The sequence below is a fragment of the Syngnathus scovelli genome, chromosome 1, assembly GCF_024217435.2.
Source record: "Syngnathus scovelli strain Florida chromosome 1, RoL_Ssco_1.2, whole genome shotgun sequence".
NCBI classification, from domain to species: domain Eukaryota; kingdom Metazoa; phylum Chordata; class Actinopteri; order Syngnathiformes; family Syngnathidae; genus Syngnathus; species Syngnathus scovelli.
Window position 1 is genome coordinate 6843770 of NC_090847.1, and position 22696 is coordinate 6866465.

A 22696-nucleotide genomic window follows, 5' to 3' on the forward strand; every position below is an offset into this window, starting at 1 on the left:
TTTTTTTTTTTTTTTTTTTTTTTTTTTTTGAACGCTGAGAATTCAGATTCTTAACAAAAGCACAGTGAGTGCAGTATAGTTTTCTTTGGTTTTAAATGCCCAAAGATGGAGTGGCCACCAATGTTCCCTGCCTCTCTCCCAAAGTCATCTGGATATGCTCCAGCTCACCCACGACCGTAATGAGGTGAGGCGCTATTGAAAATGGATGGATGGATCTAGCTTGCCAAAGCAGATGGTGCCCCACCATTGATTTTATATCATAAAAATGTCACAGTATACTGGACACTAAATGAGCCAAATTATAGCATCACTTTGTATGGAGAGAAAAAAAAAAGAGTAACGCGTGTCTGCAGCATGCAATGGTCACGCAGGCACGGAGCCAGTTATTGGCCACCAGAGATTGCAGATTGCAGTGCTTCCTATTGATTGGCCGTCTAATACAGGCAAGTGCGGGGGTTATTCCAGGCTGTTGTAAAGTGGCAGGTTGCAGCCTTTTAATTCAATGTCACATCAAGTTTGACCAACATTGGTCCAATCAGATCTCCTCCGCACTCCTTCCCCCTCCTCCGCGCTTTCTCTCCCTCGCTCTCCGTCGCGCTTTCTCTCCACTGCACCTCAATGAACCTTATTGGTGCACTGTGAGCGACCATCATCTGTCCACTGGATTCCGGTCGCCAGCTTCCCGAACGAACATATGCATTTGCCTAGCTTCTTCCCAAGGAGTTGAACAGAGAGGTTCTTGGTGGCAAAAATGACACAAATCTTGGTGCTGTTGTTACTGTGGCTGCTCGACACATCATCCGCGGGATTTCCTAATCAGATTAATATCGGTAAGTGATTTGCGGATGGAAATCTGTGGTTTTATTTAGCCGTGTAAAATGTGCGCAGAGGATGTCCGAATAAGTTAGTCTTTAAATAAAGAATGCTGCAACCCTCTACTGAATTGTTTGGATTTAAACAAAACATGTGGATGAAGCGAGTTACGCGCGGCAGAAATGATCCAAAAATGCACTTGGTTGAAATAATGGAATAATAACAATGTCTTGAAATGCGCGATGATGTACTAATAAAGAGCTAAAAGTGACGCGCGTGGTGTAATCGCGTTGTTCCCACTTGCAGGGGGTCTCTTCATGCGCTCCACGGTGCAGGAGCACAGCGCCTTCAGGTTTGCGGTGCAACTCTACAACACCAACCAAAACACCACCGAGAAGCCTTTCCACCTCAACTACAACGTGGACAACCTGGAGTCCTCCAACAGCTTCTCGGTCACCCACGCGTGTGAGTAAGCTGCTACCACTCCAAACGCGCACACTCAGCACTGATAAATGATGTACCCAATTAAAGGCATCTATGTTGTGAGGTAACAGTGACGATATTTTGTGACTGGCACGCTGGACAGAAAGTTCAACAATGTACAAATACTAGCCCTGCAGTATGTATGTTGGTTGGACTTGATCATATAATTGATTTAGAAAGGGTTAAGATAAGGAGCATATAAAACAGTAGAGGATGACACACATTGCCTTGCTCTGAGCATTTTTATGAGCTCTTTTATTGGTCATATACAGAATGGTGCAGAGCAGACAAATAAGCTCCCCCCTTTGAATCGCAATTAGCAGACACCGAGTGGATAAACGAGAAAGGAATGGAGTGGAGAGTGACATTTGGGGATGTCATTTGAAAAGATGAGCCGAGTGAATGGGGCTGCCTTTCAGAGCCAAAACGCCTCGCCTGCTCCTTCATCCCTCTAACCCCTGTGCTGCACGGTCATAATGGCCCCTCTGAGTCTCCGTCCGCTCCATCGTCTCACTCCCCTGGTGTTATAGAGCATCTCCCCAGCATTGCAGAGTCAGCTCATTAGCACCCAGCCCTCATAACACCTCACCGTGCTGTCATTGGGCAAAAGGGTGGGGTGGGGTGGGGGGTGGGGGGGAATCTATAGCTCCCACCCGACCAGCAACGGAGTTGATCTGCAGAGGAGGTGGGCCAGAGCGGTAAGGGAGATGAAGTAGAGCATCATATCGGAAGCAGCCGAACCGCGAGGACCCAAACGAAGGCTTCCGACAGAAACAATAAGCAAATGAGTGTGAATAAATAATAGATAGTACCATGCAATTTCACGCACGTTGAAGAGGAATGGAAGCATAGGAAGGAAAAGGCTTGATATCGGAATCTAATTAAATTCACGTGCAGACTGAGCTTTGGTGAGAGGATGGGGCTCCTGTGGGAGCCGTGGCCCATTTCTTCTTTCTTGCTGCTATGTTGAAGCTTTTCCATCAAGAGAACTGTCTCAGGACGGCCTTAAACTTCACACGCACCGACACTGTGAAGTTTGACACGACTACTTTTAAAGGCCCCTCATCTGTCAGAAATGGAAAAAATTGAAAAATAACAATCAAATGTCACTTGATAACTTGGAAAGAGAAAAAAACAAAAAAAAAACTTCAGCGTCAGCACGGTGGACCACTGCGCTGTGGTTGTGTTTGTGTTGCTCAAGATTGTGACATTGATAAAACCTCCAGTAAGGTGTACCAAGCAGAGATGCATTACTTACAAGCTGCATGCCAAGGTCCAATACCACTTTTACAGTATCATACAAACATCTCACATTTTTGAAATGCTGTATCATTTTGGCCATTTATTTTAAACAAATACAAAATGCAAAAGTGTCTCAAAGTATTTATTATTCTCCATGAACTAGGAAGTAGTCTGATATCTGCCAACCAAATGTACAAACAAACAAAAAAAAACTATACATACAGAGACATTTTACATAGACTGAGTTATTTATGGCCATTATAGTATTAGCAAAACAAGTCAGCATACAGTATGCTGCACGTCTAACAGTTGGCTTGTGTACAGCTTTTGTTTCTTTCTTTGTAGATGGCAAACCACCAAGCAACTCCTGGCTTGGCACCCAGATTACATTTCATTTCTTGTCCATGAGAACAGAAATTTAAAAATGGCAGCGGCTATTGTGAAATTTAAACTGAAATTCAACTTAAATAAAAAATTATTTTGGTCATTCAAATATACCAGAAGGTTGTGTTCATACTTAAATCACACATTTGGATCCGGAACACTCAGTAATAGCAGTAATAGCATTTTTTAATATCTATAAATGGATTATAATTTGCCCGGTAGAATACATGATATCACAACCTAATCGAATAGCACTTTGTGGTGTAAGTGTAAAGACTAACCCTAACCCTTAAAACATACAGAATGTGTTTTCCCCCCCTTTATTTAACCTGCTCAATATGTGGAATCCAAGATATGGTAAACCGGGAGACAGATTTAAAAAAAAAAATAAATAAATAAAAAATAACAGATAAAATTTGAAAAAGCTCGCCCATGACGATAAGGCATGAGCATACGGTAATTATGCAGTGTGTTGTACTCAAGACGACCAACACAACTTGTGTTGTAACATTGAAAAATGTCGTAGTTACTTTACTATAAAAATTACTTCTTTCTTAATTACCAGATTTTAAAAGCAATTTAGTTAGATTACACTAGATAGTCACTTTTTTACATTCGGAGTCTGCTTTACATTAAATAACCAGTTATGCCAATACTTACTTAGAAGTACATTTTGAATCATGACATCCAAGAATAAAACTCTTACATAATATCAACACATTTTGTACTCATGTAAGTAGCAATTATTTTTATTTGAAAAAATAAATCTTCAGTTAACATTAAAACTGACTCATTTTTATATTTAAAACATTTTTATAGTCCACTTTTTTTTCGTTGCACTCGCTTTTGCCTGAGATATTTAACTGTTAGTGTTTTGGCAATGGCAACATTTATAATGTACATTGTTGGTAGTAAATATAATGATGCATTTGGGGACTTCATACAATGACAGCCTCGTGCCGACCTGGGCAAAATATGGCCCGCGGGCCACATCCGGCCCTTTGTGCGTATCTGTCCGGCCCGCATGAGGCCAATCGTAAATTATATTTGATTACAACTTAATTTATAAAAAAAAAAAATCTGTGTCGTGCGTGCAATACAACTGTGTTACTTTTAGTGTCCGTGTAGCGTATGTGTATGTGAGCTGTGCGTGAAGGTGAACAGTGCAAAGTAATGCTGCCCTCGAAATGTGTGCTGACCCTCAGAAAAGAAAAGTTGACAAGGAGTGCCGTGTTTTCATCAAGACATGGACTGCCAAGTATTTCTTTACAGAAATGAAAGGTAAAGCCGTGTGCCTGATTTGTGGTACACAATTTGATTCGTCACTACACGACCAAGCATGAGAAAAAATACATCTGTCTGATAAACAGCACGCAACAGAGGCTGATGCATTGCTAGCAAAACTGCAAGCCCAACAAGGACTTTTTTATCAAACTTCACACCCAGAGATGCAGCGGCTTTGTCATTTGAGGAAAAGTTAAAGAAGTTAAGAATAAATTGTACTGATTAATGATTGTGTTTTTATTTGACCTATACACCGCAATTTCACACAGCTTAATATAAATATAAACTGAATAATTATATTCTTGTAATTACCAGTACCAGCTATTTAAAATAAATAATTTTGTGCATTTTACAATGGAAGAAAATTAAGCAGGTTTAAGTTATCGTAGGTGTGGCCCTCTGACACAACTCAGGTTTTTCATGTGGCCCCTTGTAAAAATTAATTGCCCACCCCTGGCCTAGTGGGTCTTTCTCTTTAAGCTTGAATGTGGCACAATCTGTGTTTTTTTTTTTTTTTTTTTTTTTTATGGACCTATCGTGACTTTGCAACGTAACTGAAATTTGAGCACTGAGAAAAGTATCACATTAGATTAGTCATTACGTTAACAATAAAAAAAAAAAAAAGCTACTTTCTAATACGCTACCAGCATCACTGAACACAACACATCTCACACAGAATAAAATATTGACAGACCATCATTAGTCTCCTCCCCAAAACTGTGGGGTGGGGGGAATACAAAACGCAAGAAATAATAGAAGTGAAGAAGGAATAGCAAAAGCTTGGCTAATAGTTTTAGCTTATTTAGTAAGTATACCACAATGTGGTCGCAAACGCTTCTCCTTGACATTTTTATTGCTGTACGAGGCGAGGCACGTTTCTCAAAGACTCAGCTGCTGATCTAATTGCGTCTGGCAACAGCACAAGCTTCAGCTCACTTCCTAATCGGCTATCGTGCTGTTTTGTGTCGTAATCATGGCATCCCAAGATCGGCGTTGACCACACACGCAAAGATTTACAAGCAGAAATATTAACTGTATATTTCAAAGATTTACTGTCATGGACCCTGTCCATTTACAGAACAGATCAGGGAGGGAAAAAACAAAAATCACTCTTAACACACACCACACCACAGGATAGTAAAATTTAGCCCAGTAGCAGAATGTGTGCACCTCGTTTTAAACCTGAGTGAAATATGCACTTCCAAATATGCAAGGCACACAGTTTAGATTCTGATCTAAATTGTCAAACGTGCGCGAGCCGCGATAAGCAAAGTCAACAACATTCCAAAGCACTTCAGATTGTCTCTTCCAAGACAATGAAAAAACAATGAAATAAATCAGGTCATTAAATGAGATTCATCTGCAGACGTGCAGGCCTCGGAGGCTGAGTGAAGAACTCCTGTGTCGTTGAGTTTTACATTTGTCAGCATTTGTTGTGCAAGCTGTCACTGGTATTTAATCGGATGCTCAAACTTCCTCTGTCGTCAATAGCTCCCTGCGCATGATTCAGGCCTTTTATGAGCAACACAGCATAGTACATTTAATTTTCATGAGGTGGCAATCCAATCAAAGATGTTAGGAAAGAAGCGTTTATGTGGATTTGGGGAGTTAATCCATTTGGAGGCAAGCGTTACTGCTCAATCGATTAACAAAAAAAAAAAACTAGCACATCCTTTAAAACCAATATAATAGAGACGTGCTTACAGTGAGTCAAATTAAAGTTAGCTTTGTAGAAGAAAATATTAGAATTCACATGTATGATAAATGCAGAGTGCCAGGACAATTTTCTTTCAAGAAGGCTGAAAGCCTTTTGATATTAATTGAATTAGTGACCGGCAGCAAACAAATGTGTGGCAGCGGTTATCCTAAAGGCTCGGCTTTGTAGCCAAGCTTTGCAGTTTGCTTTGGTGGAAAGGCTCATTGCTTTGAAGCGACATCAGAAATTGGGAAATGTGTAATTACCAGTGCAGGTTCCATAATAGCGGCGCGAGCTGGGAGTCAGGGTGGCTTTGAGAGAAGAAGAGAGGAGTTCAAAGCAAAAGGGGAGCAGTTTGAAGAAAGCACAGCGGACAGCGTTAATGTTGCTGATGGTCACGGCTAGCCAACTTAATGACCTCGCCATCCTTTTCGCTTCTGTTTACTCATCCTCTTCCTGTCTTCCACCTGGGGCGGAAAGAACAAGCCCTTCCTGCACCTTTCCTCGACACGCTTTTTACTCGATTACTCTCCTTTTTTCTCTCTCAAAGGCGCATTCTGCAGTTTTGCTCTTGAAGCTCATTTTCATTTTCCTCATTTTGTCATTTTATTAATGGTTTGCAGCCATTTTTCCCCTTTGAGAACATTTATTAAATGCCTTTTTCACCAATATTGAACTATCTTCAGCCTTTTAGTAACTTCCGATGATCGGGCTGCAGAAGAACGCTGACGCAGATTAGATGGCACAAGTGACTGTATTGAAAGAGGACAAAGATGCGAGGAAAGCAACGCAATGCCTCATTGTAAACAAAGAGAGGAATGTGGTTAACACAGCCCGGAGACATTCATACTGCGGTATTGGTACAAGCAATGCGCCTCAGAATCATTTATTACTTTTGCTGCATTCAGCTCGGATGTTGTGTAGCTTGCACAATATGTGTTCCGGATGATCCATGGTGATGATAAGTGATAAATATTCTCAAGATGAAAAATGTTGTCTTGGGGGTAGTGTCAGGCTCCAAAAGTTTAGAGAGCCCAAAAAAATATTAAGAGTCAGGAAGACCAGTTTTCTTGCAGCAGCTTTGAGCTTTGCAATGTGTTGGCTAATAACACAATGCATTAGGAGAGTAATGAATATTCAGTGGCTTCCAGCCACCATCATTCTGACAATGAACACAACCTTAAAGATGAGCCAAACCCCCAAATATTTTAAGTAAAAACAAATTGTATGAGCCAGCACTAGTCAAAACACATTTCTGATTAATACTGCACTCCTGGAATAATAACTTAACTAGATAATTAATCAAGGTGAGGTAGGCGTCAAGAATGTGAAATTGTCATCATCAGCCGTTGATCTGTACTGACAGGGCACTCAAATAATTGTGAGCAGTGTCCCTCACATACATATATACATATACACTGCATGTTTGGAGTTGTTTTTGTTGCAGCGTAAATAGATGGTTAACAAAGTGACAGGAAGACATGCTTTTTTTCCCAGTGTGTGGCCTGACAGAGACACGTTGTGGTCAACACAAGCCTTTCCTGTGATTGTTGTAGTGCCTCACTTTTCTCTGCGGGCTGTAACTCAATTTGAAAGGTGTGACCAAAGAAGCATGGCAGGGGAAGCTGGGAAAAAGAAAGGGTGGGGTGGTGGTTGGGGGGGTTTGAAAGAGGGTTAGATGTCGTTGCAGTGTGTGTGAATGGAAATGACGACTCCGGAAGGAGGAAGAAAGAGAATGTGCAATACTGAGGAGAAAGACGGCCGATCCATTGCGGTTCAGCTGTGGAGGCACAGATGGAGGTTTGTTTATGGCATGCATGCAGGCTTGTGCATATGCAAGTGTGCGTTAGGACAAACGACGAAAAACATGTGCAGGGCCAGTCAATGCAGACACGACTCGTAAAGCATGTTGGTGCAGTCAAACTGTAACAGGGTGTGTCTAGCGAAGACGCGCTTGATGCAGTGCACCACATATTCTGTCTCAGCATCCTTCAGATTTCTTCAGAGCTCATATGGAGTATCATTATTTTTTCTTTTACCAAGGCGAATTTTAAGTCCTCTCACATATTCTGTCTCAGCATTCTTCAGAGCTCATATGGACTATCATTATTTTTTCTTTTACCAAGGAGAATTTTAAGTCCTCTCATTTGTAGCAATGAGGGTCTGTCTACAAAAAATGCTTGATAAAAACTACAGCGCGTACAGGGTGAAGAGAGCTTCAGAATATGTTCCATACAATCAAGTACCGTATTTTCCGGACTATAAGTCGCTCCGGAGTATAAGTCGCACCAGCCATAAAATGCCCCAAAAAGTGAAAAAGCCATATATAAGTCGCTCCGGAGTATAAGTCGCATTTTGGGGGGCAATTTATTCGACAAAATCCCACACCAAAAACAGTCAGGAAATAGCAACAACAGGCTAAACAATAGCAACAACAGGCTAAACGATAGGTATGCTAATGTGCCAAATACAAACAAAGAGCTGAGAACGGGCCTGACGTAACATATAGAGTGATTAAGCACAACTATTACATGAATAACATGTTTATAAAACCATCGGTGTCACTCCAATTCATTAAATAGCAACAACAGGCTAAACAATAGGTATGCTAACGTGACAAACACAAACAAAGAGCTGAGAACGGGCCAAATAATAATAAATAATAATAATAAATATAAGAGGAGCAAAAATAGAGCAAGTGTACATGCAGCAGACAGTGGACTTGGATATGGTGCTTTAAAGTGTTAATTGCTTTATTTGATGTTTTCTCTATTTATTATGTTTTGAATATGTTCAAGATAAAGATATAAAAGCATGTGAAGTGATCAACTATACTAAAAATAACATGGGAAGTGGTCAACTATACTTGTAAGTAAGTGATGTCTTAATGATCAAGTAAAAATTTGTGAAAAAAAACATATATAAGTCGCTCCTGAGTATAAGTCGCCCCCCCACCCAAACTATGAAAAAAAGCGCGACTTATAGTCCGGAAATTACGGTAGATGTGTTTCATCAAAATGTGTTTCTTTTGTATAAAATTCTTGATTTTTCATGTCCTCCATTTTTAATATGGACTTATGGTTCACAGTGAGAACACTGCCTCTTGCAAGTTAAGGAGGGAAGTTGAGACCAAACCAAAAGCAAGACCAAGTTAAACTTTCACTACATTTAGGGAATTATTATGAAACTATGGACCACAAGCTAGAAATGTGTGTGTGTTTTTTTTTTTTTTTTTAATTATAATGTATTTCACGGCAAAAGCTGAACTTCTAAGCGAACTCTCTAAAAGATAAAAGCACTGCTGTTTTTCCTGGACTGAAACTGAACTAGATGCCTTTTTTATGTGGGTTATTGTGTATGTAATGTGGGGATTCATAAATACCCCTGTAGGCTGAAGGATAATAAATGTTTCATTTATCTTGACTTAGTTGGCTATGATATAGCAAGTGAACCTAAGATCCTCTCAAAGGGTCATCGTCATTGCAGCATTTTGCTCTCACTGCAAGTTGTTGTGACAAGTCTATAGTAGATAGCAACTTATGCAAAACGTCTTAAGCTACATGGGCCCTTCATCATGCCAGTAGTTTACACCTCTTTATTTTTTTTTTTACAAAAACAGTTAGAACAAAGCCAATAAATCAGATTCAAGCAGTTTAGCTCCCAGAAAAGGGAGGCACACAATCAAGAGAGGACAAAATTTTACAATTAAATCGATCTTATGTATGCATAATTATGTACCGTTTGATTTCATATAGATACATTTACGTATTTACCGTATATATAAGTGTATAGTAATTACGACAGTTTATTCATATACCATGGGGCGACGCTCAGGCAGCCCTTGCCCTCGGTGTATATTGATATTTTTACTTCTAGAAAACCAAGGCAAACATTCCACATCTTGATCTGATGTTTTAACATATCCGAAATGACATCAAAAGCTGAACTGAGCCATGAACTGAAACTCCAAAGTCCTATTAAATCACAGCTTTGCAATACTATGACATCTGTAATGATGCGTGGCAATGCGTTATAGAATGGAGCACCGTGACAGTGCAGTAAAATCAAAGGTGAACTTCTCACCTGTAATATGACGGTTTGATGACCATGTGCTCTCCAGGGCCTTGTGAAGTTGCTGGCCGTAGGATGACTGGAGCTGTAGCGAATGGGGTGCGAAGGGTAATGTCCCTCTGAGGATATTGACAAAACTGTTCCAATCGAAGAGGAGGCCAGGCCTGCAGAAAGGACCAAGTCTTGAATCCACTCGCGTGTCACACTTCCGTATGAATGAGAGCAGAGCCGCCAGACAGCTGCTAATGCTAAAAGCCTTGCAATAGCGCGGTCTTGCTTGGATGGTTACATCACTTGCACTGTTAGCTTTGGCCACATGGGGTTAAAGCGTTCGAATGTAACATGAATCTTGGGATCGTGCCAGAACGTAAATCTCAAAGTGGAACATTCTTTTGACCTAATGTTCATGCCATACATTTGCCATACATGCACACATGTATTTTTAAGGCAGATGCTGCAAATAGATTCAGGAAATCAAGATGTAAAAAAGACCGAAAGGCAAGTTCAACAATTTTCATTTTTAATGAAATGTTCAAAAATGTTCAAGTCAACCTGAAGAAAAGAGTTTCTGTCTGAGTGGTGTTTGTCTTGGACTCAGTCACTCTGGCAGATGCTGTTTGGTAACACAACAGTTTTCCTTGCTCAATTTTGTTTGCTTTAGATCTCCACGTGTCCTCCTCAAACACTGGGCGAGAGGCCATGTTGGAACCATGTATGTGCATGTATGCATGTAAGTGGAACTAACCATTACATCACTGCCAATATATATTTAAAACGATATCTCAAATAATCTCCCTAATCTCGACTCGTACATCTTTAGTGACTTGTAAATGGCTTGTGAGTTCTTTGAATTTCCTATTGATTTTCTTTATCAGATCAATTTTGTAGGCCAGATGTAAGAAAGTGCCAGTGAGAAGAGGGATTAAGGCAAAATGATTACGGATGGAGTGTCAGGACACACTGATGATTAAATTCATTAAATCACTTCACAGAGCCTGCAGTCATCACAGGGTCCTATAGTAATAGAGTAGTTTAAAAGTAGTAGTTTAAAATTTGGCATTCCAATATGCAAGTCATTTTATTAATTCATATTCATGGCCAATCAGAGATCATAATATCTACTGCAATTAAGGTTTTACGTTTGTGATAGATGAGTGTTGAAATTGTAGGAATTCAGGTTACCGTATTTTCCGGACTATAAGTCGCTCCGGAGTATAAGTCGCACCAGCCATAAAATGCCCCAAAAAGTGAAAAAAAACATATATAAGTCGCTCCGGAGTATAAGTCGCATTTTGGGGGCAATTTATTCGACAAAATCCCACACCAAAAACAGTCATGAACGAGCAACAACAGGCTAAACGATAGCAACAACAGGCTAAACGATAGGTATGCTAACGTGACAAACACAAACAAAGAGCTGAGAACGGGCCTAACGTAACGTATAGAGTGATTAAGGTCAACTATTACATGAATAACATGTTTATAAAACCATCAGTGTCACTCCAATTCATTAAATAGCAACAACAGGCTAAACGATAGGTATGCTAACGTGACAAACTCAAACAAAGAGCTGAGAACGGGCCTGACGTAACATATAGAGTGATTAAGGACAACTATTACATGAATAACATGTTTATAAAACCATCGGTGTCACTCCAATTCATTAAATAGCAACAACAGGCTAAACGATAGGTATGCTAACGTGACAAACACAAACAAAGAGCTGAGAACGGGCCTGACGTAACATATAGAGTGATTAAGGACAACTATTACATGAATAACATGTTTATAAAACCATCGGTGTCACTCCAATTCATTAAATCCATCGATCGTTCTTTGTCAACAATGGGTGCGCACGGCTGAGGGCGCTTGCGCTTCAAAATATTCCACAGGCTCATATAACGATAGATAAGCTATATTTTAAATAACTATAATACAAGCCTATAATATTATCAAACCATCCGTGCACTTTAATTCCATTAAATCCATCGATCAAATTCCTCGTCCTTTGTCAACATCGCCGCGCGTGCGCCCTGACGTCAGCCTCGTCTTTATTCCACAGATCTACTATATAACTATATTGTAGCGTTAACAAAGTACAAGGATAGACGTAGGTTTGGTAAACGGCTCTTTATTAAACAAAACAAACTTCCAAGCGTGTGGCGGCGTGGACTTCCAGACAGACCAAGCGTGCGTAATGGCCATGTCCGAGCCCCGCGCACCGTTCGCGGATAGCCACTCGGCCGAGCGTCGGCCCCCGACTCAGTAGAGACCGGGCGTGCGTAAAAGCCATAATAGTTTTTCAAACCTTCTATGTCACTCCAAATCCTTAATTCCTTCAAACTCTTTGTCCTCCGTGTCACTTAGAAATGATCACCGCTAATGATGCCGGTAGTCCTTGTGTGGGCACGTTTGTATGTAAACAACCGGCGCGCCGCGCTACTGACGTCACTTGAAATAGTAATCCATTGGTACATCACGGTTCTCCAAACTTTCTTTCTGCTGCTCGATTACTGTTTTCAGCTGCATATTTTACAACTTGAAGTTTGTAACCTGCAAAATATGAGTTTCTTTTTGGTGCCATTTTTCTTAAGCCCACCCAGTTGATGAGTCACGGCCAACGGTAAAATTTAGAGCGCCCTCATCCAGTTTCGTCTGAAAATATATATTTTTTTTGTTGTTTTATCAAAGTCAAAGTCTGCTTTATCGTCGATATATTTTTTTATATACTAAGACACACAAAGAGATTGAAATTACATTTCCACTATCCCTCGGTGAGATAGTACACATATGCATACAAGCAACACAAAAAAAACCAAGAAGGCACTAACAATGAATAAATAAGAGTATTGAATAAATGATAAATAAACAAATAATAATAAATAATAATAATAAATATAAGAGGAGCAAAAATGGAGCAAGTGTACATACAGCAGACAGTGGACTTGGATGTACACTTGGACTTTATTTGATGTTTTCTCTATTTTTTATGTTTTGAATATGTTCAAGATAAAGAAATAAAAGCATGTGAAGTGATCAACTATACTAAAAATAACATGGGAAGTTGTCAACTATACTTGTAAGTGATGTCTTAATGATCAAGTAAAAATTTGTGAAAAAAAAACATATATAAGTCGCTCCTGAGTATTAGTCGCCCCCCCCACCCAAACTATGAAAAAAACCGCGACTTATAGTCCGGAAATTACGGTACATCGACGCCATAGGAACAGAATTCTACAGTACCATTAACCAAGAACTGCTGCCTTTACATAAGATTTAATAGTAATGTGCATTACACTGATCCATATGTTAGCGTTATGGGCAACACACAAGGTGTAGATCAAGACCTTTTTGTTTTCTTTTTTAAATTTACATCAGTAGGCACGATACAACATGACAGCACATCTATGCTCTGCACATGTGCTCAGCGCCCCTCAAATAATGTGCTGCTTTATGAACTATAAGTCAACAACAACAGCACAAGTCTGGGCTCCATTATTGAAGATGATATCTGCGCCGCTTTGTAATGAAGAGGACCTGGCTGACCAGTGATAAACACTATGAGGGACCATAAGCGGATATGTCCCGAATCTTATGTGCTTTAAGAGTTTTTTTCTTTGGAATCATAAAAAAGAAAATGCATGATAAGAACATTCACATGGTGGATGCACATTTGAAATAAAATCAACAATTGGGGGGGGCTCATTGTTGCCGTTTCGAGCTATTCATCTCGGGCGCATCGGGGAATAAGGGATTTGTCTGCACAGCCTATCGCCTTTCCGATTTTTATGCTTTCATCAGGCAAAAACTCTCAAGGAGAATATCACATATTGTTTGTGACAGATTATTTTCCATTTCAGGATGCCATTAAGCCTTAAACCTGTATAAGAAAAAGCAAACATGGCGCTGTTAAAAAAACAACTTCCAAAGACGATTGATGCTGCAGTCTGCCTTTTTTTCTGCTCGTGTCTCTTGGTCAGTCCAGCTATTGAATATTCACATTAAACATCGTAATCCTTTGCCTGCAGTGCCTCATCTAAAGTGGTTTCATTGGTTTGGCGTCACGGGATCCAAAAGCGAAATTGTTTTCACGTCTTCTGTCAACATACCAACCAAGGTCAAGTAGCTTATGAAAGCTTCTCTGTTTTCTTTATTATTATTATAAAAAAGATCATTAATCTTCTCTGTCCCCTCAGACTGTGTTATCATTTGTTTATTACTTCCCCTCCACATTTGTGTGGTAGCAGATAATTCCTGATCCAAAGATCATCAAGAAAGAAAACGAAAACAGTCAGTGTTGTGCTGAATACAAAACATCAACAATGCACCCTCTCTTAATAAATATTGGATCACAGTTGCTTCCAACTCCACGTTTCTGGCGTGCACCAAAAGAGACAGTAGTGAGCAGAACACTGCCAAAGCTGCATGTCTGTGCAGAAACGAGGGCTCCGTCAGAACTGATTGCTTGTGACAGTTCATAGTCGCCGGGCCACTGAAGCATCATAACCTTGTGAAACTAGTGGATGGGCATTCTAGCATACAACTAAAGGAGCGGAGGTTGAAACATGCATTAGCATATTCCTCGCAGTGACGAAAAAAAAAAGATGTGCTTAATATTGAAGACAACTTATCTAATCAGACTTATCATGTAGAGCAACACCTCTGGAGACAGGGCTTAGTTTGCAGATAATTACTACAGCTGATGAGTGGAGGGTGTGTCGGCACAAAGTGCTGTTGACACTGCAACATTAACCTTCTGCGGGCAAGAGAAACATGTCTCTTGAAGCATAACACGCACCCGTGTAATTCTGATCGTTCACTGAGCCAGGATGAATGCAATGGTTCCATCACATCTGCATGACTGCTGTGAAGAAATTCATCAAATGAGTGAGAAATTGCAGTTTTCCTGCAAAATCAACCAAAATACCCCGCCTCTCTAAAAAAATGAGTACAAATTTCAAGATATTGCACAGTGTGATTTGGTACTTAAACTGATGACACAGTAAGCGTAATAACTGTATTTTCATATGCAGGGAGCGTAGTCAACCTACGACTCCCTGAACCTATATTAATAGTGTAAGATTTGGAAGAGACTTGTGAGAATCTTTTGCTGCTGAGAGCGGGGAGAAAATGAAAGATGCAACACAGGGTGAAACAAATTCAATTATTGCCGCAATTGTTAGATGAAGGTCAAAGAGGAATTTCGATTTTTCATCCTTTATGTGATCTGAGTTCATTTAATGTACCAAGAAACATTATGCAGTTATCATGAACATACAGGTAGATTTACCCTAACGTAAGTGTAAATGTAAATCTACTCTACTGACTGATGAATGGAGGTGGCCAAGATTATTAGAATTGGCTAACATACCATTCGATGGCCTTGTCAAAGTATTTTCATGAAGATTTTCATATGTATCAAGCATTAAAAATAATGGTTACACAGTGGAACCACGATTTGACAGACTAATGGCCTGAGCAGTCATTTGTTAAAACCAATAGTCCGTTGAATTGAATCACTTTTTTTCATGGTCTAAAACACCCAATACAGTACAGAATTATTATATTCCTTCAAAACTTTTAAAGTTTATCCAAACTTAAGTTGCTTTTGCCTGATGGCGTGTAGCTGGTGCAAGGTTAGTGTGCTTCCTTTTTCATCTTCATTACAATTGGATGTCATAAATTTGTAGGACTTGACAAAAAACAAATACTATATGCTGCACCAAAATCTATATGGAATGTCTGAGAGATGCGTACATGTCGAGAAAAGATAAATTTGTCCCTATTAGCGTGCCTACGCCAACCTTAAGCTCATGTCCATAGGACTTGACAAAAAACAAATACTATATGCTGCACCAAAATCTATATGGAATGTCTGAGAGATGCGTACATGTCGAGAAAAGATACGTTTGTCCCTATTAGCGTGCCTACGCCAACCTTAAACTCATGTCCATGCATTCCATTGCCTTTGTTGGGAGACGTCGCCCCTAGCAACATGGCCACTACGTAGGCACCTCTTTTATCCAAATTTCGTCTGTGACAACGGCGATGTTAGCCAGATCTAGTCTGTGACAACGGCGATAGAACATGGAACTATATATACAAATCGCTGTCTGGTGATTGCGCCCCAACAAAAGTTAGTTGTTATGATGGACTAGAATGGACATTATCCGCAACTGGTCACCTTTGACCCTGAAGTGGTAAAAAAATGGATGGATTTAAAACCATAATGGTAATATTGTGAGAGACTGACAATGGAAACATTCACGCAATGAATCTGTGCAAATTTGCTTCTAAGATCCATGATCAGTTTGGCCAAACAGAGGTAATGAGTAGGTATATGTATCGTGGATGTTGCTGTTAGTGTGTGTGTGTGTGTGTGTGTGTGTGTGTGTGTGTGTGTGTGTGTGTGTGTGTGTGTGTGTGTGTGTGCGTGTGTGTGCGTGTGTGTGCGTGTGTGTGTGTGTGCGTATGTGCGTGTGTGTGTGTGTGTTTGAATGAGGGAAAGGCTTTGGATGTGATGTGGCTGTTGCGGCGGTGTTTTTGCTTGACATGGTTCTTACCGCAATTCTCTGTCCTCAGTGCTGACTATCCCCATGAGTGAGAATTAAGTGAACATGATGTGCTCGCTCAACCATGACCCTCCTCTGTTTTTTCCCTTCAATGATTAAGTCGTACAGTGCTGTTGCCATTTCACACATGGGTACCTAAAACCTGTGGGCGGTCGCTCTCGGCCCGCGGACCTCGTACGCAAGTCCAGCCACTGATGAAATATTCCAGTGTTCTATCATCAACTGTTGGCTACAGCTCCTAATGTCCTTCTTTATCCCCACATTACGCCAGTGTCATGGCTTTTGTTTCTGGTGTCATGCAAATACAAATCAGGAAGGCAAATTTATCTGGGCTCATGACAAAGTTCTAAAATCCTTTGCAGCTGCAGAATGAAAGGGCTGTTTGGAGCGAATCCATTCCAGAGTCCCTGGCGGAAAGAGTCGCTCAGATACGGCCTGAGAGTGTTAGAATATGATGAAAAAGGACATGTGGCACTTTGGTGGCCGAGTTGTGTGTCAAGAGGAGGCAAAATAAGAGTGTGGATGGGGACGGGAAGTGACCAGCTGTTCTGTTGGTGAACATATATTGTACGAGTTTCTTGACAGAGTTTACAGACGCTCTCAGCGCATATCCTTCTCAACGTCCACAACATGAATTTGACCAATGCGCATGATTAATGACAAACTCAATCTACTTTTGGTTAAGTAATGATTGCACACTTTCTGTAAATCCTATAAACACTTCTCAAATATCACTTTGTATGATATATTTAACTGAAATCGTTGATGCAAACAACCAATGATTTATAAGGGAAAATCTTGATTAGGGGTGCCATTACCTTTTCACATGACTGTACATAATACAATTTAAATGCGTGTTCCCCTTCAGTATGGCGATTTAATACCATTTTATTCAACGTCCTCTTCTCATGTGTTTGTTTAACAAACACTTAAAAAAAAAAAAAAAAAAAAAAAAAAAAACACCAGTAATAAATTTGGTTTACTTTACTTTTCCATGAGTTTTATCACTATGGATTAAGCTAAAATAAAGTCAAATATGCATTAATCTACTTGAGTTAGAGATGGTAACTTTTTGAACACTTTGACTTGCAGTCTTTTAAATGTTCACCACAACAGCTTCACAAAATTCTATCAATCATTGCATCATTGTGCAGAGATGTCAATTTGAATTTGACTATGTGTTCAGCCCCTCGTGCACAAATGGAGGAGGCCCTTGCTAATTTGGCTAAATTTATAATCTCTCAATACAATACAATTGCCTGCCTTGAAATTCAACAATTTTTCACTTTGGTCCGACCGTGAATCTTGCTGTTGTGTTCAAATCAAAATTGCGATAAGTTAAAATGATTGCACCCGGGTGGGATGGAATCATGCTGGACAGGTTTTTTCTGTTAATGACGATGATAAAAATTCAAAGGATTCATCTCTCCATATTTTTTCTATGCAACTTATTTTGTCAGTACATCACAACGCAAAAAAATAATTTTCTATACGTTGATAAGATTGAATTTCATGCTAAGAGTGCATTATGCTACGAAAATGTATACATTTATTTGCTAACTCAGTTTGGCTTTGTGCTGACAGAACATTATTCTGTGTGAATTTGTTCCATTTCCTTCCTCTATTATTTTGCCTAGAGTGCATTATTAGTATGTTGCTCCCAAAATGTATACATTTGCCTACTTACTTTGGGTGTTATGTTGATTTTCTGCATGGCTGACAGAATATATATTTGACTTCTCCAACTTCTCATATGCTCATCAAGACACGACGTCTGTAAGATTATGTATATTGATAAGGTTTATAGAGAAGCTTTAGTGTTAAACTTGGCTCCCATATGAACTTTGTCTATACATAGTACAGTTTTTTTCAAATGCAACGATGACATCTTTTGACACGTGACAAAGGCGTCTGTAGTTTCTAGTTTGAAGCCATCACTTCACGGCAAAGAAAATAATAGAATAGAAAAAAGCTAAGTTTTCCTTTTTCTTGTTTGCTTGCTCCTCTGTTTGTGATTCCTTTGTCTTGCTCTGCTTGGTTTTTGTTCAGTAACAAATAACAAAAGTGCAGATTACAACAACAATGCAAACAAATCTGTCTGTAAAACTTCAACATATCCAACATTTCATGAAACATAAACAAGGACTTCACTTATTGAACATCGAATTTAGCTCACTTGGATTACTGTACTGCTTAACAGTCAGTTAGACATATTCTGTTCGTAAGGCATTTTCCTTATTTTGTACAGCTCTGGAGTATTATCGATAGCCACCACATAATGCATGGTGATGCTGGACTGAATACAAAGCGGTACATTCGGGTAATCATTTGATTAGTGGCTCCTCAAAGAGCAAACCTTTCACCTTGTGCCTCGACAATGAATACACACACACACACACACACACACACACACACACGCACACACGCGCGCACACACACACACACACACACACGCACGCACACACACACGCACACACACACACACACACACCAGCACACTGCACAAGCACCATGAAGGGCACAGAGCCCGACTTACTGTCTTCAAACAACATAGTATTTGGACCTGCCTATTGCAGTGCTGCCATTCCCGTTAGGCAATTGATGCATGACCAAGCATGAGTCAGGGAAAATTTCACACTCCATTTTAAGAATTTGGTTGCCATTTCGACAGGTTTGTACCTTAAAAGCATATGGAGACGCCAATCAAGCCCCTTTTACTCTTTGCGGGCAACGCGGTCATTTAATCAGCAATTCAGTCATCCTGCAGTTAAGAAGCAATTGAAGTTTGGATGCTTCAAGACTAATTAATTTGAGCAACTGAGTGCGAATGTATAGATAAAATAAATAATTAAATTTTCTGTCATTGCATGTCATTCTGTCATGTTGATATTTCTGAAAAATATCATACGATTGGACTCTGCCAGCAAAGAGCTAAAGCCAAACATAAAAATCATCTTAAGAGGGAAATGTATCATACTTATTTTTTATTTCACACTAAACTTGCCAATGCTTTTAATCTTGCGGCTGATTGCAGCATTGAATTATTGATTGCGTATCCTGAAGGGGCTAATCTGTATTTTATTTCAGTGCTTGACTTGGAAATGTAAACGGTTATTATGTGGGTTTATTTCATCACGGCAGTAAATGATAAAATTATCGTCACTGCAAAAGAGTTTTGTAGTTACAAGGCAGTCTAAAGGAACCATTTTTTCCACTTCTACGGGGGACTTGATGATCATTACCACCCAGTTGACCAAACATATCGTTATAGAATTGAATTTTTTTCAATGTGTTTTTCAGTTGAGTAGTCATTGATAAATCTTGCTGATTTACTTGGGCCTATTCATGCCATATTTCTGTTTTATTGATGTATCTTGCCCACACGCCCGGCCGTGCCATGGCCGCTGTAATGCTGCAAATCTCCCCCCTGCTGTGTAATGAATAAAACATAATTTTATGCTATATATAGCCACCGGCGTAAAAGCGCATCACAGCTGATTCTGCAGCCCTCCAAAAAGTTATTTATTCTGTAAAAATGAGTCAATACATAATCATACTTATGGTCAAGTGTGAGTCACTTGGGGCATACTGGGGAGGTAGGGGATTAAATCTGCAATGATTATATGGAAGAACTCAAATGACATTCTTAAACATGGCAGAAAAACAGTAGACAAAAGCTTTATTTTGCAATCAAAGAATATTTTGCTGAGCCACGAAGAGTTGCCAAATGTATTTTTTTTTTCTATGAGGACTAATTCAGTGGCGCTCTGGCTCACTGCCCGGTGTGCTGCTCACACTTTTTTTTTCTTTTACTTTTTTTTGTGGGAAATTTGCTGAAGAGTGAGCTTTTATTGAAAGCTTTGACTGACTGGTCCCTTGGAATAGCTTACAGCTCAGTCGCCATCCTCTGTTTTCTCTCTCTCCCCCTCTTGCTCTGTCTTTGTGCATTTACTTTTATCATTCAGGGACAGAGTACTGTCTCAGCAAGGGTGCTAATAAGATGAAAAGTGGCATTGAATTGGATTGTGGCTGTGAAGATTTTTTTTTCCAAGTGATGTCTTCAAGGTTAAACAACTGGTTGCATCTCACATCCTCTTTGATTTTGTCAATTGTTCTTCATAGAATGTTAAGGAGATAGGAGAGTCTGCTTTCTTTACACTCCACCCTGGCTGTAATCAGGCTTCCCCATGCAAATTAATCAGTAACTGTTTCTGTTTCCTCTCATAGGATATCTTGACATATCGTTTGATAAGCAAGGCCACTGGCAAAGGCTAACTTGAAAGCAAAATCAAGTAGCTGATGATCATCCACTCACACAGACCCTGTGTGACAGCCCCTCGGTTTCTCACGTAGAACACACCAATCTAAAATCCCTCAGGACAGAAATAACAAGTCAGGAATCATTGTGCTCACATGTTTTGCACCGCCACAGAAATATGGAAATTCAGCAGTCCCTGCTGCACTGCCATGCTGATGAGCAAAAGAGAAAATGACAAACCAAAAGTGGTTTAGCAAGCAGGATGGAGGCCCAGTCCTCATAGATTACATAGCTTTTTATGTTTTATGTCTTTTGGCCTTTTGTCCACATGGAAACTACACATCAGCGGTTTTGGGAACCTTAGAGGATGAAGGGTCTTTCTTTCACTACTGTTGTCTGGTTACAGTAATTGTTTGGATTAAAATTTTTAAGCTAAAGTAGTTCATGAATGCTAGTGTCGAAGTATTTACGGTAACAGTAAACTTCTTACTAAATCATTACTTAGCATAGCAGCTAAAATAAGCAAAGTATCACTCATTTGCAGGGGTAATTAAGAAGTTTATTTCTGGACTGAGGCGGCTCGGTGACGCACTGGGTAGCACGTCCGCCTCACAGTTTGGAGGGTCCGGGTTCGATTCCACCTCCGGCTCTCCCTGTGTGGAGTTCGCATGTTCTCCCCGGGCCCGCGTGGGTTTTCTTCAGGCACTCTGGTTTCCTCCCACATCCCCAAACACACCTGGATTGTCCCTAGGTGTGAGTGCGAGTGCGAATGGTTGTTTGTCTCTGTGTGCCCTGCGATTGGCTGGCAACCGGTTCAGGGTGTCCCCCGCCTACTGCCCGATGACGACTGGGATAGGCTCCGGCACACCCGCGACCCCCGTGGGGACTAAGCGGTACAGAAAATGGATGGATGGATGGATGGATGGATGGATGGATGGATGGATGGATGGATGGATGGATGGATGGATGGATGGATGGATGGATGGATGGATGGATGGATGGATGGATGGATGGATGGATGGATGGATGGATGGATGGATGGATGGATTTCAGGACTGAAGGTCAAGACCCAAGAAGTAGTACCAGTAGGAAACATGCTTGGATTTGAAAAAAAAAATCCATGAGTATATGTGGAGTAGGCCTCGAAAACAACATTGAGGTGGATGTATACAGGCGAGACAGAAAAACAATCCAGCATTTTGACATGGGAAAATGAGAAACAATGGCCATGGATCATCCAAGTAGGCACAAGAACAAGCTGCCAGGTATTTTCTCCTGATGTTTACAATTGAATTCAAAACAAGTCAAGTCAAGTTGGCTCTATAGATGAAATATCACCATAAATGTTTACCCGAGCGAGACCAGCCCCCCTGCAGTCAAGTTGAATTGGTTTCTAAGCAATTACTGTCATATATTTGATTGGGCTGCAAGTCCTTTTATTTTTCTTTGATAAAAAAGCACTTTTCACAAAGACTTAGCGTGATCTGTTTGAGTTGATTTAACAAAAGCGGATCATTATTTGACCGAAGCCCTGACCGCATGTGACAGCGAGCATTCAAACATTTGAGTTCAGCTGACCTTTTGAATTTGCTGCCCTCGACGCTGTTGCGACCTCCCCGTGACTCGTCTCGTTGGCGTCTGTGTTAGCTATGCAGATAAAGCCGCACATGGCGGTATGTGTCGCCACTCTTTAATGACTGTCCCTTCCTGTCGTATCACAGTTTTGCTCCATCCCCGGTCAGCGCGTTCTTCCTCGCTTTGTGCTCACTCGCGCCCTCCATATTCATCATGCGACGAGGATCACGCCTTGGGCTCGCAAAGTTGATTGGGAGGATTAGTGGCGTGTGAGATACTTTGTCACCAGCTTTCTGGTAAATCCAATTATGGAATATC

General features: G+C 40.3%; 1 protein-coding gene across 5 annotated transcripts in view; it reads left to right on the top strand.

The window, feature by feature from the left end:
- Positions 1 to 599: 599 nt before the first annotated feature.
- The window catches only part of gria3b (glutamate receptor, ionotropic, AMPA 3b), an 89386-nt gene continuing 67289 nt past the window's right edge, over positions 600 to 22696 (top strand). For 3 of the 5 annotated variants that reach the window (XR_007484543.2, XR_007484544.2, XM_049733127.2), the window contains exons 1-2: positions 600 to 830; positions 1120 to 1278. Coding sequence is in view for 3 of the 5 variants with exons in the window: in XM_049733127.2 (XP_049589084.1) it covers positions 752 to 830; positions 1120 to 1278 (238 nt within the window). In the remaining 2 variants the exon portion in view is untranslated. The remainder of the gene's footprint in view (positions 831 to 1119; positions 1279 to 22696) is intronic. The other 2 variants (XM_049733115.2, XM_049733108.2) reach the window with 1 other exon arrangement.